This window comes from Solenopsis invicta, chromosome 14, assembly GCF_016802725.1.
Source record: "Solenopsis invicta isolate M01_SB chromosome 14, UNIL_Sinv_3.0, whole genome shotgun sequence".
Lineage (NCBI taxonomy): Eukaryota > Metazoa > Arthropoda > Insecta > Hymenoptera > Formicidae > Solenopsis > Solenopsis invicta.
Genome location: NC_052677.1, coordinates 18,135,193 through 18,150,808, shown reverse-complemented (window position 1 = coordinate 18,150,808; position 15,616 = coordinate 18,135,193). Strand labels below are relative to the sequence as shown.

Below are 15,616 nucleotides of genomic sequence, written 5' to 3'. Positions count from 1 at the left end.
AAATTATAAGTACTAAAATAAAGAATAATGACGGTCTAAACAATCATCGCAGAGCTGCATAATGGTCAAGATTTTTAATAAATTATCTGAATTAGTATTAACTTAAGCATTTTTTTACGTTACATTTATTTTTTTAAGAAAGCCTTCGGTCGTAGCTAGATCTTAGTGCCTATATTTATTCGTGTGATTTTATATACTTCTTCGAATTCAACTAGAATGTGCGCCGAATTCAAAGAAGTATATAAAATTACACGAATAAATATAGGCACTAAAATCTAGCTACGACCGAAGAAGGCTTTCTTATTATCATTGTGTTGTTACATTATCGGTCCAAAACATATCTCTACTTGTTTTTTTGTTGTAACTTAAAAAAAATTAGGAGAAAACCTTTATGACCCGATGTGAAATATTATTAAAACTGACGTTTAAAGTCTTCAAATTGATTGGATTAATATCGTGTTAGAGTTATTATGGTCATCATTAAAAAAATTTTTGAAAAAAGCGTCTGAAATTTTGGAACGTAAATTTTGTAATTTTCAATAATTTACTTACTATTATTAGACTATACTTTCAACTTTTCAACTAATTATTACTCAATCTTGGTTTTTTAATTCTTTTACTAAAAATTGAAGAAAATGCGACGTTTCGAGAGTTTAAGAGAAGATCGTCGGAAAGTGATCAAGATGCTGGTGAGTAGGAAATGACATGTTGCAAAGGCGCAAACTGATCGAATGGACATCAAAGTTTTGTGAAACGTGAAAACACTCTTTGCCTTCGGCATCCTTGGATTATATTAATATTTAAACAAAATATTTTACACGTCATTTACAAAACTAGCGCAATAAAAAAATAAGTTAACATTCGTTGAAACAATATTGTACATATATGTCTAACAACAACCTTATTAATACTCTCGTGAGTTTCACCGATGTTGATGCTCTGCTCTTACGATTCTTTGCTGTAAGACAAGTTTATTTCTTGCGGAAGATACTCGGCATACCGGGTGATCCGATTTTCGGTTGAAAGATCTTGCTCATCCTTTGGCGCATGTCTTCGACACCTTGGCCAACATTCACCGTTGCAATGGACAGGGAAAGACCGGAACTCGTCGAAAGTGTCCTGGAAACAGAGTAACTTTTTTATAAATATTTTTCGTAGATGGTTTTGAAAATATAGGATATATAATATTTTTCTTGAGAGATGTTCCAAAGAAATGCTCAAAGAAGTGTAATTTTATCAAGATAGAATTTAAATTAAAAATAAAATTCAAAAATTTCCCTTAGTATCAATAAAGTTCTATAAAAATCCATAATTCTCAAGGATATAAAAAATAAATTCGCTCAGAAATTATTTCAGGAAATTTCAGGATTTCCCAATTTTCTCAATAGTAAACATTCTGTATACAGACCGTATATTTATGATATAATTATTTTTATTCAATACCTATCTATCGACTTCGGTAAATCTTGCCTGGACTCTGCTTCTCTAAGTAAGGAACGCACTGCGTCTTTTTGTTGAGGCAGACACTGATTTACCAGCGTTTCGAGATGCCTTAGCCCTGGTAGCACTATTCCAGAGACGCATTGACTACTTAACGGGCAATAAACCAGCACAGAGTACGCCTCTACCAGTGCATTTACTAATTCGATCTTACGGCTCTGTTGAAGTGCGAACGAAGCGATTGTCGACAAGTGCGTCGCTATTACTGCAATTAACAAGAGCTCAATATGGTAATACAGTAATATAATATTGATAATAACAATAATAATAACAGAGATATAATTGGTGATCTTTAAAATAAGATCAGAAAGAATTCGCTATTTTAATTTTTGTGAGATATATGCATTTTTCACTTTTATTCCTTTTTACGAATTTTTGTCGAGATGCAGATCAAAGGGGGAGACTGCCAAGGATAATGTTTGTTTTTGTGAAAAGTCCTATTCTTTCTTATAGGCCCAGAAACAAGTTGCTAGTTTTATTTTTGTGGAAAATATAAATTTTTGAAAATTTGGCACATATATGTGCTATCAGGCACAAAAGGATTAAGTAATAATGTCTTAAAATGCTAATAATACTAAAAATGCTAATTTGTAAAAGGTTGATGACATTTCAAAAGAGTATTTAAGATAATCTTAAATATAAAAATGAATATCGACAATGAATATTAGCCCGAGAGTTCGCATTCCACATTCAAGAATTTAGCTTTCAAGTTAGACAAAGAACATAATCTATGAAAAATAACGTACTGTCTTCTATATATGTCTGTGGGCAAGTGGGAGCGATGACTGCAAACGTGGATACTAATGAAGTCGCCAAAATTTGAGAAAGCTCTTGAGGATTCTTCGCAATTGTTTCCAATGTTAAACGTGCTTTATCGCGTGCTTCCCTCACTTTGCACTCCATTATTATACGGCCTAGTGTAGAGATTGCAGCGCAACGCACACTACTGTAAAGATATTTATTCGCTTATTGTACGATATAAAATAGAAATCACATCAATATCACGCAAAAGCGATTTGTCAAATATATTTTAACTTTGCTGAAAATGACTAATTTTTAGAAAAATTATGGATTTATTTACCTGATAAAAAAAATATTTAAAATAATATTATAATCAAATTTTGTATTATCAAGAAAAAATTTGACCAAGAAATAATTTGATCAGAAAAAGATAAAATTAAAATTTCAAAGTAAAATTCTAAAATTTTTCTTAATCAATAGAATCCTAATCCATAATTTTCAAAAATAGAAATGATTAAATAAATTTTCTAAATTTCAGATTTTCTCAGTAGTAAAAACTCTGTAGAATCACTGTAAAGAATTTATTGTAAAAAATATTAACCTCAGCCAAAGTTTGAACTTAGACTTTTTTATATCCCGTGATGCCTATTTACCTGGCAGTTTGTATGAATTAAAAATTATAAAATTCATACAAAAATTATTATCAAGATTAAGATAAAAAATGGCACTCTCTTCGTTTATGTTTCACATTTTCAATGGTTGATTTTTACTATTACTATTGTTTATAGATTAAGTTATATGTTTAAGAATTTAAAAATTATTATAATTAAAATTTGATAAGAAACTAATGATGTTATAAGGATCATGTATTTCAGATATATGCATATATAAATAGAGAAGAAAAGTCTCTCACACTTCAGGATCGCTGGCAAGTGTTGCAATGGCCGGTACGATCTTAGTGTTCACTAATCGGTCCGAGATGTGGGCGATAATGGAACCAAATAATGTTGCTGTTGCACACCTCACAGATGATCTCTGATGCATTACACCTGCAAAGAAGTTTGTTGTTATAATTCAAAAATATCGCAAAGTATTATAACAAAAACATGTGTATATTGATTTTGAGAAAATAAAAATAAAATATTCGTTAGTTTTTTGGATACATAAATATATTTTTAATTCGAGAAAGAAATCTTTTAAAATAATTAGAATTTAAACGAGAATAAGATGTGTGTGTGTGTGTGTGTGTGTGTGTGTGTGTGTGTGTGTTTAATATCCGCCATGTTGAATCCATTTTGTCAATGCAGACAACGGATTCAAACTTATCGATCTAAAAATCCCTGAAGTTTAAAAAAATATTTTTGAAAGCTATTTGATAAATGATCAATGATCTAATTTACAGCTTTTCCGCAATAGATCCTATATTTAATCGTGAATCTTATTCATTACAGTCACAAAAAATTCATTTTGAGAGAATGTCCTAATGATATATTCAATTTTGATTGCAATAAAACTTCTTCAGCATATATTGTACATATAAGACAAAGTATGTGAAAGTCTTTTTTACAACTTTAACTGCACATTTTTCAAAATTGTGACGTAATGAAGCAATTTGAGAACCAGAATAATATTCATTGTAAAAAAAAAAAAAAAGAGAGAGAGGAGAAAAAAACACTACAGAAAATGATTAACTCCGTCAGTATTATTTTTTTAAATCGTATAATAATAAGAAAAAAGAAATATGATACAAACCATCCCATAAACTAGCAAGCACATATTCTTGTGTTTGTTCACGAGCGCATAATATACTGGCGGTGATTTGCAGCCAAGATATGCTGGTGCCGCTCATAGATAAAACTACAAGAAATTGTTTGAAACAGTGTGCGAGCTCCGTGCAATCAAGAGTACTCAGAATCACCAAATAACTTGGTATCAACGCAAAGCTCATATTTTTCTTATCCGCTGATAGTGCTGTCAATTCCTTCTCAAGTTCTGATACTTCCTTAGAAAATACTGCTTGTATCTGAAATAATATTTATACATAAAATTTTTAACCATATTACTAATATTTCAATAAACATTTTGAAAAACAAGAATTTTGAAAAAAAATTCAAGAGTAGAAACATATTATAATTCTAGTTTCAAGAATAGAAAAGTTTCTATCTGAAAATTTAAGAAATTGATAATTTAGAAATAACTAAAAATTCACTAACTCTGAATCACTAATCATTAAATCTCAGTAATATTTCTATCTAAACATAGAATCTCTTTTATTTACCCTTGATTGTGTGATATATTTCCCAAATCCTATACACAATGAATGAATGTATGTAAGAAGAATTTTTAAAACATTTTCCTGAGCTGCATCTATAGACTTCACCATATCCAAGATATCATATAGTCTGTGAAAAAAAGAGAAATACATTTTAAAATCAATGTCTCTTGCAACAAAAATAATCAATGTGTTGAGATTTGCATTGAAAAAATTTTAGTTTTTTTTATAGTTGTAATTTTTATTTTTAAAGCTAAATAATTGAACATTATAAAAAATAAATTTTTATGAAGCAAACTGTACTTGTAATAATATATAATACGCTATTATTTTAACAATTAGTTTTTAATATTATTATTTATTATTAATATTGTAATATAATTTAATATAATTTTAATAATATAAAAAATAAATAATATTCACAATTTGTTCGTAAACCACTCCAATTCTGGCCAGGATTCGTCCTCCCAAGATTTGGAGAAGAAAGTGTTGAGAAGAACGCCGACGTCAACAGAATCCTCATAGAATGTCCTTGGATCAATGATATTGGAGTGACACAACGCCAGAAATTCCTCGGCTGCACCACAAAGTTTCTAGAAAACTTTTGTGCTTTTGTTTTTGTGCGAGCTTATGAGCTTTGTACAAAAAATCTACTAAAAATATTTTCAATTTTTCTGAATTTTTTAGAAATGTGGAATCTACTCTTTCTATTAAAATCTTTAAATGTTTAAATACACTTAGCTTTCAATATAACCTACTCATATCCATATTCATCCTAAATTCATCAAATTTTCTAAATTTTTTGCGTTGTTATTTCTGAATTGTTAAATTTAATTTTTATTTCATTAAAAATAATTAACTTTTATTGTACTAAAAATAATCAGAGAAACTATTTTGTTAGAAAAAGATAGAATTAAAATTTAAAAATAAAAGAAGAATGTTGTGAAAAGGACTGTTCTCACTGTGATAGAAGAAAATAAAACTAACTTTATTTTTTATAATTTTTGAGGCTAGGAATCTGATTGTGCTAATTTTAAAATTATGTTGCATAACGGAAATACATAAAAAAATTGCGTTTAGATCGGAAAAATGCGTGGCATCGCAATTCAGAAGACGGATCGATAAACTATACATATGTATTAATAATACACGATGTGACATTACGTTTTGATATTAAAAATATAGAATATTTCATAAAAATGTTTTATTTATTAGATACAACGGTCGTGTGCTTGCACAGGTTCGAGATAGTTTTTCTCCACCTAGCGGGCTGCCAGCCACCCGTGCAAGTGTGTCGTGCAAATGTACAAAAATTTTCCTTTACATTTGATATTTTCTTTACTAAATGTAATATTTTTTTTTATATTCTGTATTTTTAATGTCAGAACATAATGTATCACACTATGTACCGATACATATGTAGCATAGTGTCCTATCTCATGAATAAGTGTGACAACATACATTTTCCCAATTTAAACACAATGTCACATATGATGTAATTTTAACTAGCACCACTAGATTCCTCGCCTGAAAAATTGTTTGTTTTCTCCGAGCACAGTAAAAACAAACTTTTTTATAACAATCTTCTTTCCAAAATTTCCCTAAGTATCAATAAAATTCTATGAAATTTCATAATTTTCCAAAATAAAAGAGAACTCGCTTGAGAATTCCAGGTTGAAAATTCCAGGTTGTTGTTTTTTCCAGTAGTAAATACATTGATCTTTAAATTTCAGTGTAGTTTTTGTACTGTTTTTCTTGTTTATATTTCTTTTACTTTGCATTTATTTAAATATACGTTGTTATTTATCATTTACTTCCTCTAATAACTCACACAAGTCTGATGACATGTTATCCTTGATGCAAACTCGTACCTCGTCGGTATTGGCAACGCACAAGACCGTGTAAGGTAAGATGCACTGTAGAATACTGATCGATGGCACCAACTTCTCTTCGTCGACGTAATCTTTATTCGGCGAAGTCTGGGAATGTACCAACTTTAACTGGTTTTTAACTTTTGAGATTATGCGCGGTAACAAATTCATATGCAGTCTCCTCAGAGATAATGCCCATTGTGCCAAAACCGGTAACAGTACCGACAACGCTGTGTCAACGACCATCGACGATGTGTCGTGGAGCGCTGTTAATACTAGTTCCTCACACTGCAATTTACATAAAGTTGAATAATAATTAGTTAAATAATAAAATTAAAAAGCTAATAACTTAACTTCGTTAAATAAGTTAATTTTTAATTAATAATATAAGCAGCCATTTTTCAGATCATTTTTTTTAAGTTGATCTTTATTATCGTTTCCATCAATGATTGTAAGATTTCTTTCACATTTAGCTTTAATAAACCTTTTACAACAAAATTAAGGAAGTTGTACAGCAAAAAACTGCTGTAATTAAAACTTCAGTAAAATATTTTTTTTATTTTAATCTCTATCTCCTCCTCTGTAATACTTTATTATTATTTCGTACATATATTTATCGTTCTTATTCTAATAAATTTTGTAAACACATTTTATAAATTATTACGTCATTTTATGTTTTATTTATAAACAATATTTGTAAATTATCTACGCGTTGTATATCTTACATACGACTGACCATATATCCTATTCATATGAGATATATGATAAAAATGCAAGAATTTTCAACAATTTTTGTTCAATTATAAGAAATAAATATTTCGTATTTTTATAGTAACAGATAGTATAAAGTTTTCATTAGTATAATTAATTTTCCTTGAATATAATAAATAATACTTGATAAATTAAATTTTGGTTAGGTACAACATATATGTATACTGGAATTAAAAAACACCAGTTTAATTTCTTGATTGTAAAAGTTTATAAAAGAAAAAGAAATAACAAAAAAAGATATTTACCTGAAAATATTTATCAGAATCGTCCATCAAAATTATGAGTAGTGCGAGGCTTTTCACTACACTAGTTCGTACAATAGGATCTTTGTCTTCCAATAACATCTGCTGCAACATCGACAGCATTAGCGAATTTCTGATAGAAGCAGATGTATAGGACGCTAACACAGAGCAACATTCAACAGCTAATAATCTTCTCTCTGGATATTTGTGTTGACTCTGCTCCCAACAAATTGTTAGGATTTCTTCTGTTTCTTGCGGCTCTTCTGCGAGTTTCGCCATTACGATTAAGCCTGACACAGAAAAAGCCAGGTTAATATAAAAAATCATTTGAGCAAGAAATTTTGATGATTTTTTTCTAGAGTGGTATCCAATTGTTTATGTCGCTATTTGATCAATTGAATACAAAAGCCATAGTGGTTTAGTTAATTGCGACATGATCTATACGTATTATATATTTATAAAATAAAGATAAAATTCATTACCATTACTGTAAAAATATAACATTACCGTTACAAAAAAATAACGATAATGACGTTACAAGTAGCATGTTATTTCCCATTTCTAATGAAAAATGATCACGTGATTCCCTCCATTTTCTTAAAGCTGATAAACTTCCTTAATTCATATAAATTTTTTTTACTAACCGGCCAGTATCATTTGCCGCTCGTCCTCTTGTGGCCTCTTCTTTAAGTTGAACAGCAACTGCAACAACTTCTCCCTCTCGCCGGAATTCGAATGGAGATGGATTGCACCAAGGATTAGAGGAATGATTTCTTCCCGTTTATTAAGAATAATGTTGGGTATTATACGCGGCAGAGTGTATGTTAAAATATCAATTAGTGTATCCCGAGTGACTCCATGCTTCAATGATTCTTCTACAGAGGATATTAATGATTCCGAAACATTCGCCGTGCAGTGTACCGCTATTTCCGATTTGAATTTAGCCGGTAAATCTCTGTAATGTTCAGAAACACAATTAAGGTATCTTAAATACTTAAAAAACTTCATACAACAATACTTAGCTATTTTTGTTGTTACTTATAAGAAAGTTTATATGTTATTTTTATATTTTTCAACTTTGATCAGAATTAAAACAAAAAAAATTTAACTAGTTGAATAGAAGAATCCAGGATTAGATAATAACTAGTTTAAAAATTAATAAACTTGGTTAATTTTAAATAAGTTACTTTTTAACTTTAACTAATTATTTTTAAAAGACATAAACTTTAACTTTTTTCTTAGGTTAAATATTTATTGTATATGTAAAAGAAAAAGTACATAACAAAGAAAGTAATATGTCTTTGTTATGCCTCTAATTGTTTTAAATAACTTAACTATAAAAATTTACAACATTCTAATTTAAATGATACTTTTCTGGATTTAGTTTAACGTTTTTAAAAATTAGATATATATAATAGCATAAATAACCTGGAAGATGCGGTTGATAGAACAGAGGATTTCTCTGTAATATTTACTCTGGGTAACTGCAGCCTGGTCCATTCTTTATCTCCTGGATCCGTTTCGTCCAAACTAACTATCGCGGAGACGCTATCGTCTTCCTCCGGTTCTTGAGTAGTGGTCGATGTATCCCTTGGTAATGGTTCAAGCAATTCGAACTTGTCAGGCGTCGTAGAGTTAGAATTGATGGTACGGATAGTTCCACAGCTACCTGACTATAAGTAAAACAATGATTTTTTTTTTAATATATAATTGTTACAATTATATTAATTATATAATAATTATAATTTATTCTTGCATTAATTTTTAAATTATTATTAATTAAAAGATTACTTGACAGACTAAAAAACTAATTAACTCACCTTTACTGGATTTTCCATAACATTCTCTTTATTTGAGGAATTAACTTCCTGGAGAGCGGTTTTTTCTTGCTCTAGCATTGCAATTTGCTGCTGCAATCTTTCAATCTGTTCTACCTGCAAAAATATGGCGTCTTTAGAATTCACAGATTTAAAATTAAAAAATTAAACAAAATAAATAAAACTCTGAAAACAAAAATCAATGAAATAAAAAAACCAATAAGAGCTAACAAAGGATTTTTACATGTAAATAATTCAATTTTATTTCTTAATAATAAAGCTTCAAACATTTCGACTGAAGGTGCGAGTTATCTTCAATGAATAGAATAAAGGAGTTGCAACAAAGACATGTATTTATTCGATCAAGCCCGTTCTACATTCACGGTAAAAGATTTACCAACCAAGACATCGTTAAACAATTAAGTCAATTGATGGTCAATCATGATAAAAAACTGTATTAAATTAAAATCACAATTAAAAATCGTTAAAATTTTAAAAGTATAAAAACTTACATTATCAAAAGCAGTCAGATGTATATTGTATCTACTATGACGAGCAATGACTTTGTAAGAACAACGCAACAAAATAATCTAACACACGTTTAATATCTGTATATAAGTGATAAGAATAGGGGAAGCATCATGATTTCAGTTGACAATGAGTATATATCAAGTTAAGAAACTCCATGTCAATTTGTAAATTTAAGCCTTGTTTTTATTTTTGTATATGAATCATTTTAGAAATTAATCTTTTCCTAAGATTTTTCTCCGCGAACAGAGAAGAGAAGAATTTCAGAAAAAGATTAATTTGACCATCAATTGACTTAATCGTTTAAAGACTTCTTGGTCGACGAAGATTTTCCTGCGAATGATTAGGACGGGCTTAGTCCAATAAATCCATGTTTTTGCTGCAAACCCTTTGTTTTGTTCCACAAAAAAATAACTCAAATCTTGGGTGGAAATGTTTGAAGCTTTGGTATTAAGAAATAAAATTGTATTATTTACAAATAAAGATCCTATGTTGGTTCTTATTAATGTTTTTTATTTGACTTTTAAAATTAAGAATCTAAACATTTCGAAACTCCTGAAGCTTCATTAAAGCAACGAACCATTTCCAGAGATTCAGCTTTTCGCTCTTTGCCATCCTCGACTACGAAGTCCGTTTGCACAGCAACGCTTGTAGATGGAGGCTTGTCGTATCCGTTGGTTCTCATGTATTCCCGATATATCTGCAATAATTCCGTAGGTTTGGGAATATTTAACCCGACGTCCTGCCAGTCCTCGAAATCTTGCTCCTCGCATTCATCGCTAAACGTAATCGAAGTGAGCTTATACAATCTTGCCAACAGATATTCGTTGATAAGGAAATTCAATGCTCGCTGCTCGTGCGGTTTTATGGGCAGTTCAGTGATTAGTTTTTCGGAGTTCTTGTCCGGCGTCTTCAGTGTACCTTCCAATTCTGAAATTTTAAGTGTGTATGTGTAGGTATTATGGAATGTTTACTCAAATTTTGTAAAGAAATTTCCCAAAAATTCTCGCATCTTCTAGAAATTGTATTCAAAATTTCAGATCAGATTAGAAAATATTTTAATGTAGCTTTAAAAAAAATTTATTTTACTATACTTTTTAATCATAATCTTTAATTATACAAAAAAAGTCAACAAGATAAAAAAGTCGATAAGAACCAACATGAGTTCTTAGTGCGTAACAATACGCACTATTTATAATTAATGATAAGCTTCAATCAAACGTTTCTACTCTTGGTATGGGTCATCTTCAGTGAAAACAGGAAACCGAAGATAGATACAAAGATTGAAATTAAAAGCAAAGACCGTCGCAGTCTGATGTTAAAAATGGTTGAAATTTTGATAATCGTAACTCTATTGTCAAATTTTTATGGAACATTGGCTTTTTTATTTCACTGATGTTGCATCTATAGAGCCTTAATTTTTGTCTTAGTTTTAAAAATCACTTAAGTTTTGATTATTAAATTTGAGAAAGTGTTAAAAAGAAATAATACATTAAATATAACATATAACGATCAATCAGCAATACGCGAATTTAACCTAAGGAAGTATATAATTCTAAAGATGATTAACCATACAACGTCAATTAGAATTATAACAATATATTATCTTCTATTCTTCTTAATGTTTTTTTATAAAAATTTGTGAATCATAAAAAAATATATACAGAAATATGTATGAATGTGTATGCCATATTTATTATCAATTGTCATTTTACATCATCAGAAAAAAATGATCAAAGAACTTTGTAACATAAAAATCAATAATTTTCAAAAAAAATTCTATAAAAATTCCAGGTTTTCGTGATAAGTAAAAACGTCCTGTATTAATTTAAAAAAACACATCACAAGTTAAAAGACTTTTTATTCAAGTACCTGTTACTACAGTTAAATTGGCACGTAGTGCAGAAATATTTTCTCTGGCTTTACGCAACTCAAATTCCAGAATAGCCACTCGCTCATCAACTCCAGCTCCATCTTCCGAGTATCGAGTCATATCCAATGAATCCAAGGTAGCCTGACTAGAAGATCTGGCTAATGTTTCATTTATTTGTAATGTCTATCATTCAGCAATAAGTAATGAAATTATATTTTAATTATTGCTAAAGCTTTACTAACAATAACTAAAAGCATAGTTTGTTTAACTTTATTAAAAATAAATCGTTGAAATTATGAGATTAAAATATTGTTGTATATATTTCAGTATCTATAAATCATTTATAATATTAAAATACTATCCATTCTAATTATTAAAAATGCTGAAAAATGATGAAAAGTGATACAAAACGTATAATTTTAATAATATTAAACTCTTAAAATTGTCAAGAATTAAAAATAGATGTAACAAATAGTATATGCAGTACAGCCAAATCTACTCAAAATCTACTTTTGTACGTCCACGATTAGCAAGATACATACGCATCGGAGTGTATGGTTCTGGCTTGATATTAGAGCTCTCAAAGTTGTTCGGGTTTGAAAAGAATTCTCTGAGGACAGGCAGCTCCTTGCCAGCCTCGCATAATTCGGCGTGCATTTCTAGAGCTGTCAAAAGGAGTTTCTCATTGAGCAGTTTCGTAGCCATCTCCTCGTAGGATATCGACGTCCTTGGAGCCGCATATCCTGAAATAATAGGAAAAAAACTTGGTTATTAATTTCGTTCGCAATTACAACTGGCTTCATAATTCGTTGTATGATTATAACCGAATAATTTTATAATGGCGCATATTGTTGTGAGGAAGGAGGAGGTTACCTTTGTCATTTGCGGGCAGGGACTCCTTTCCTTCCTCGATGACACTCGCCATGATGCTAACGCGCTCAGGTATTTCTAAAGAATGACATTTCAACGAATTCCACGTGAGATAATATTCTGTCCTACGCACAGATATCTATCTAACAACTAGATCGCTACCTTCGGCTGAATAGCTGTGTCCGGCAGGATATCCGGATTCGGCCATCTTACCCAACAAGAAAATGGCGTCTACGCGTAGATTAGGTTAGTGCGTATGTGTTTGACAGGTTTGACAACTAAACCGGTTAACCGCTGAGCACCGTTGAGCATATTAATTGCGATTATCGAGTGTGTTTTTTCGATATCGTGCCATAATGACAAGCAAGAGCGGCATTAGAGCGGCATTGGAGCTGCCATTTTGTTGTAGGTAACATGGCTGAAACCGGATATCCTTCCTGCCTCAATACTGTCATATGCTAATGCCACAGGTTAGCGATCTAGTTTAGTATAGATATCTGTGGTCCTACGTATGTCGCTTTGACATTAAATACCACACATATGTAACGAAAAACGATTATTTATAGCACAAATCAACTCATCCGACGATGTCGGACATTGTCGGGTGTGAAAGTATTACGATACGTAGATTGGCAACACGTAAAGTGGTGAATGACGAGTCTTCTTTCTCTAAAATTCCCTATTAAGCGGCCAATTAAAATTCAAGTTAATTAGGTCGCTCGGTACGAGCGATTTTTGAATAGAATTTTAATTATTTCTTACTCTTTGAAATTTATTTAAGCAATTATATGATTTTCACGCAATTTTTTGTTCATTAACAGAAATTAGATATTTTTTACTAACATATTAAGATATAAAAACTCTAGATACTACGAGATTACGACAAATATGTCAAATTTATACATAAGTATAATCGCTTTTATATTTCTACATTTTTAATTATACAATGTAAAAATTACAATTAATCGAAAAAATACTATTTACGTGTAACTGTTTATATTTTTACTTCCGTTTTTACATTTTCATTCACGCAATGTTAAGAATTTATTACAATTAGTCGTAATAAAACTTTTTACGTACAATCGCTTTTATATTTTTAATTTTCGTTTTTAATTACGCAATATTCAGAATTTATTACAAGTAGTCGAAATAAGATATTTTTGGTACAGTAACATAAATAATAATATCAAAATGTTACTTTATTAAATCGACTGCAATATAACTTTTTATTTCATATTATATGTACTTATAACTTAATTTGTATTATTTATTTTTTAAGTCATTATTAACGCATACAAATGCAAGGGTGCATTTTGTAAACGTCACGGCAACATCTTAATCGTTCTATTAGTCTTCATTGTATAGATGTGTTTACAGATTCATTTAATATTAAAAAAACGCACATCAATCTCAACAAAATGTCACGTGTTCTAACTTCATTTAAAATCCGCAGACGTCATGGATTCAAGGAAAACCATCGTCGTCCTCCTCAGCCATTTCTTTAGCCAGTTCCAAATCCTGTTGTTCCCTCTCTCTGCGCTCCTCTGCGGACTCCAAGTCTTTTCCATAGGACTTAGGTGGATAACGCATCGCCTTGACACTCTGATTGTGCAGGTCCAGGCAGAAAGTGATTCTCTGATGGAAGGCCAGCAGCGGTTCCTTGGTGCAGTAGATATCCGTGGTCTCCTTGCTGCGCATGTAACCGTTCTCCGGGTCCAAAGTGGCCTCGATCACCCCATCGCGAATCGCCTTTGCTACGATGAACTCCGCGTCCACGCTAGAGTCAAGTCCCAACTTTCTAGCGATGTCGGTCGGCGAGATGCGCGAATAAGAGAGTCCGATGGAGCGGATCGCCGTCTTGATGACGTTGTGCCGCAATCGCAGGATCAGTGTGAACGTGTGATCTGCGCGAAACTGCGGGCCAAAATTCTCCAGGACCTCGCCAAAACGCTGCAAGTTACCAAGACGTACCGCTTGTGTCAGCTGAAAATATGGGGCAAGGGCCCTGCGCAGGGCAGCCTGCCGAAATATCTGTCTCTCTGGGATGTCACCGAGCAGAAGCTCCACGGCGACCGCTAACTTCTGCACCGTCTGTCTGAATCCAACCGCCGTGGTCTGAGGGGCCTTACGCATCGCCTGTACCAGATACTTGTGTGCAGCTGAGTATTCAAGTCTGGCGGCCTTTATCCTGCCGAGATAGTAGAGAAAGCGCGCCCACTCGTTGTTGCTAGCCGACTCAGGGAAGGTTGACTTAAGTACTAGCTTGTCTGCTTGGTCATAGAGATTGTAATGCAGATAATTGCGCAGCAGACAATTGATCAGCACAGCCTGGCCTTCGAAATCATTGCGTAGAGTCGCAGTACGCAGACGGAGGTGTAAGAAACCTCTAATCTTGTCCAGCTGATCTGTCAGCTCGTATGCACGCGAGTGATAGAAGTAGCACTTGGCAGCGATGAGATCTATGGTCCTGCGGTTCTGCGCGGCAATCTTTTGAACCAACTGCTCCGAGCATTGAACCGCTTCATTATACTTGCCAGTGTCGATCAATCGGATCAATACCAGTAGGTGAATGTAACCATCGATCTCGGGCAGCAGCGACGATGAGGCACTGCGAAATTTCTGGGTGATCGCCTGACAATCGTCCACATCCATCGGCTCCTCCACCCAGGCGAGCAGGGCGTCGCGTTCAGCGACGGATTTGGTATAGAACCCGGTGACGAGGCCGCGCAGCACAACCGGATTGAGACGACGACGGGTATTGGGTAGGGCGCGCAGGGCACGAAGCACGAAGCGCGGCTCCTTGTTTTGCACCGCCTTCTCAATCTGTCGCGTATGCTCGCGGATGTCGCACAAGGTTTGCATATCGGTGTCCCTACGCTCACCCGCGTTGTCGCCGTCGCCGTCCGGCGCTCCTGCCGGATTCACGTCCACGTCCATTGCCTCGATATTTCTGCCGCTCGGCACACCCATCGCTGTCCACCGGCGATCTCGAGTTCGCTTGGTAGCGATCGGTCTCGTTCACAGCAGTTCACAGTGCCGACGGAAGACGAACTATTTTTCGAAAACAGCTTAGCTTCTCATCCGTATTTGTGCAATTCATGTAGGTTCGGTGAGGTTAGGATGTCTTGCGC

The 15,616-nt window shown here is 32.6% G+C and overlaps 2 protein-coding genes across 5 annotated transcripts; both read right to left on the bottom strand.

Annotated features, from left to right (window-relative positions):
- Positions 1-762: 762 nt before the first annotated feature.
- Positions 763-13,139, bottom strand: LOC105207744 (RAB11-binding protein RELCH homolog). Of its 4 annotated transcripts, none has more exons than XM_039457140.1 (17): positions 12,991-13,139; positions 12,489-12,610; positions 12,158-12,358; positions 11,615-11,773; positions 10,323-10,672; positions 9,218-9,331; positions 8,826-9,070; positions 8,042-8,352; positions 7,401-7,687; positions 6,345-6,672; positions 4,937-5,090; positions 4,520-4,643; positions 3,994-4,264; positions 3,155-3,290; positions 2,247-2,443; positions 1,444-1,705; positions 763-1,119 (listed from the first exon to the last, which is right to left on the bottom strand). In XM_039457140.1, exons 2-17 carry the CDS (start codon positions 12,538-12,540, stop codon positions 972-974), a joined length of 3,339 nt encoding a protein of 1,112 aa, XP_039313074.1. In that variant the 5' UTR covers positions 12,541-12,610; positions 12,991-13,139; the 3' UTR covers positions 763-971. The 4 variants fall into 4 exon arrangements, with proteins under 4 accessions (XP_039313074.1, XP_039313073.1, XP_039313075.1 ...); XM_039457139.1 differs by having other exon boundaries at positions 2,247-2,446; positions 12,991-13,138; XM_039457141.1 differs by having other exon boundaries at positions 2,247-2,446; positions 4,937-5,106; positions 6,385-6,672; positions 12,991-13,138.
- A 527-nt stretch (positions 13,140-13,666) lies between these two features.
- On the bottom strand, positions 13,667-15,614 carry LOC105207743 (probable 26S proteasome non-ATPase regulatory subunit 3). Its single transcript, XM_011177367.3, has one exon. The coding sequence runs from the start codon at positions 15,453-15,455 to the stop codon at positions 13,950-13,952; it is 1,506 nt and encodes a 501-aa protein (XP_011175669.1). The 5' UTR covers positions 15,456-15,614; the 3' UTR covers positions 13,667-13,949.
- Between the last annotated feature and the right edge of the window lie 2 nt (positions 15,615-15,616).

What these genes read in the sequence shown, in the direction of transcription:
- LOC105207744 (XM_039457139.1), bottom strand. Translation starts at nt 12,540, where the DNA reads ATGGCGAGTGTCATCGAGGAAGGAAAGGAGTCCCTGCCCGCAAATGAC. An exon ending in AAGCTGAATCTCTGGAAATG is followed by an intron (nt 9,332 to 10,322) that starts GTTCGTTGCTTT and finishes ATATTTTTGCAG; the next exon opens with GTAGAACAGATTGAAAGATT. An exon ending in TAACATGTCATCAGACTTGT is followed by an intron (nt 5,091 to 6,344) that starts GTGAGTTATTAG and finishes TTTGTGGTGCAG; the next exon opens with CCGAGGAATTTCTGGCGTTG.
- LOC105207743 (XM_011177367.3), bottom strand. Translation starts at nt 15,455, where the DNA reads ATGGGTGTGCCGAGCGGCAGAAATATCGAGGCAATGGACGTGGACGTG.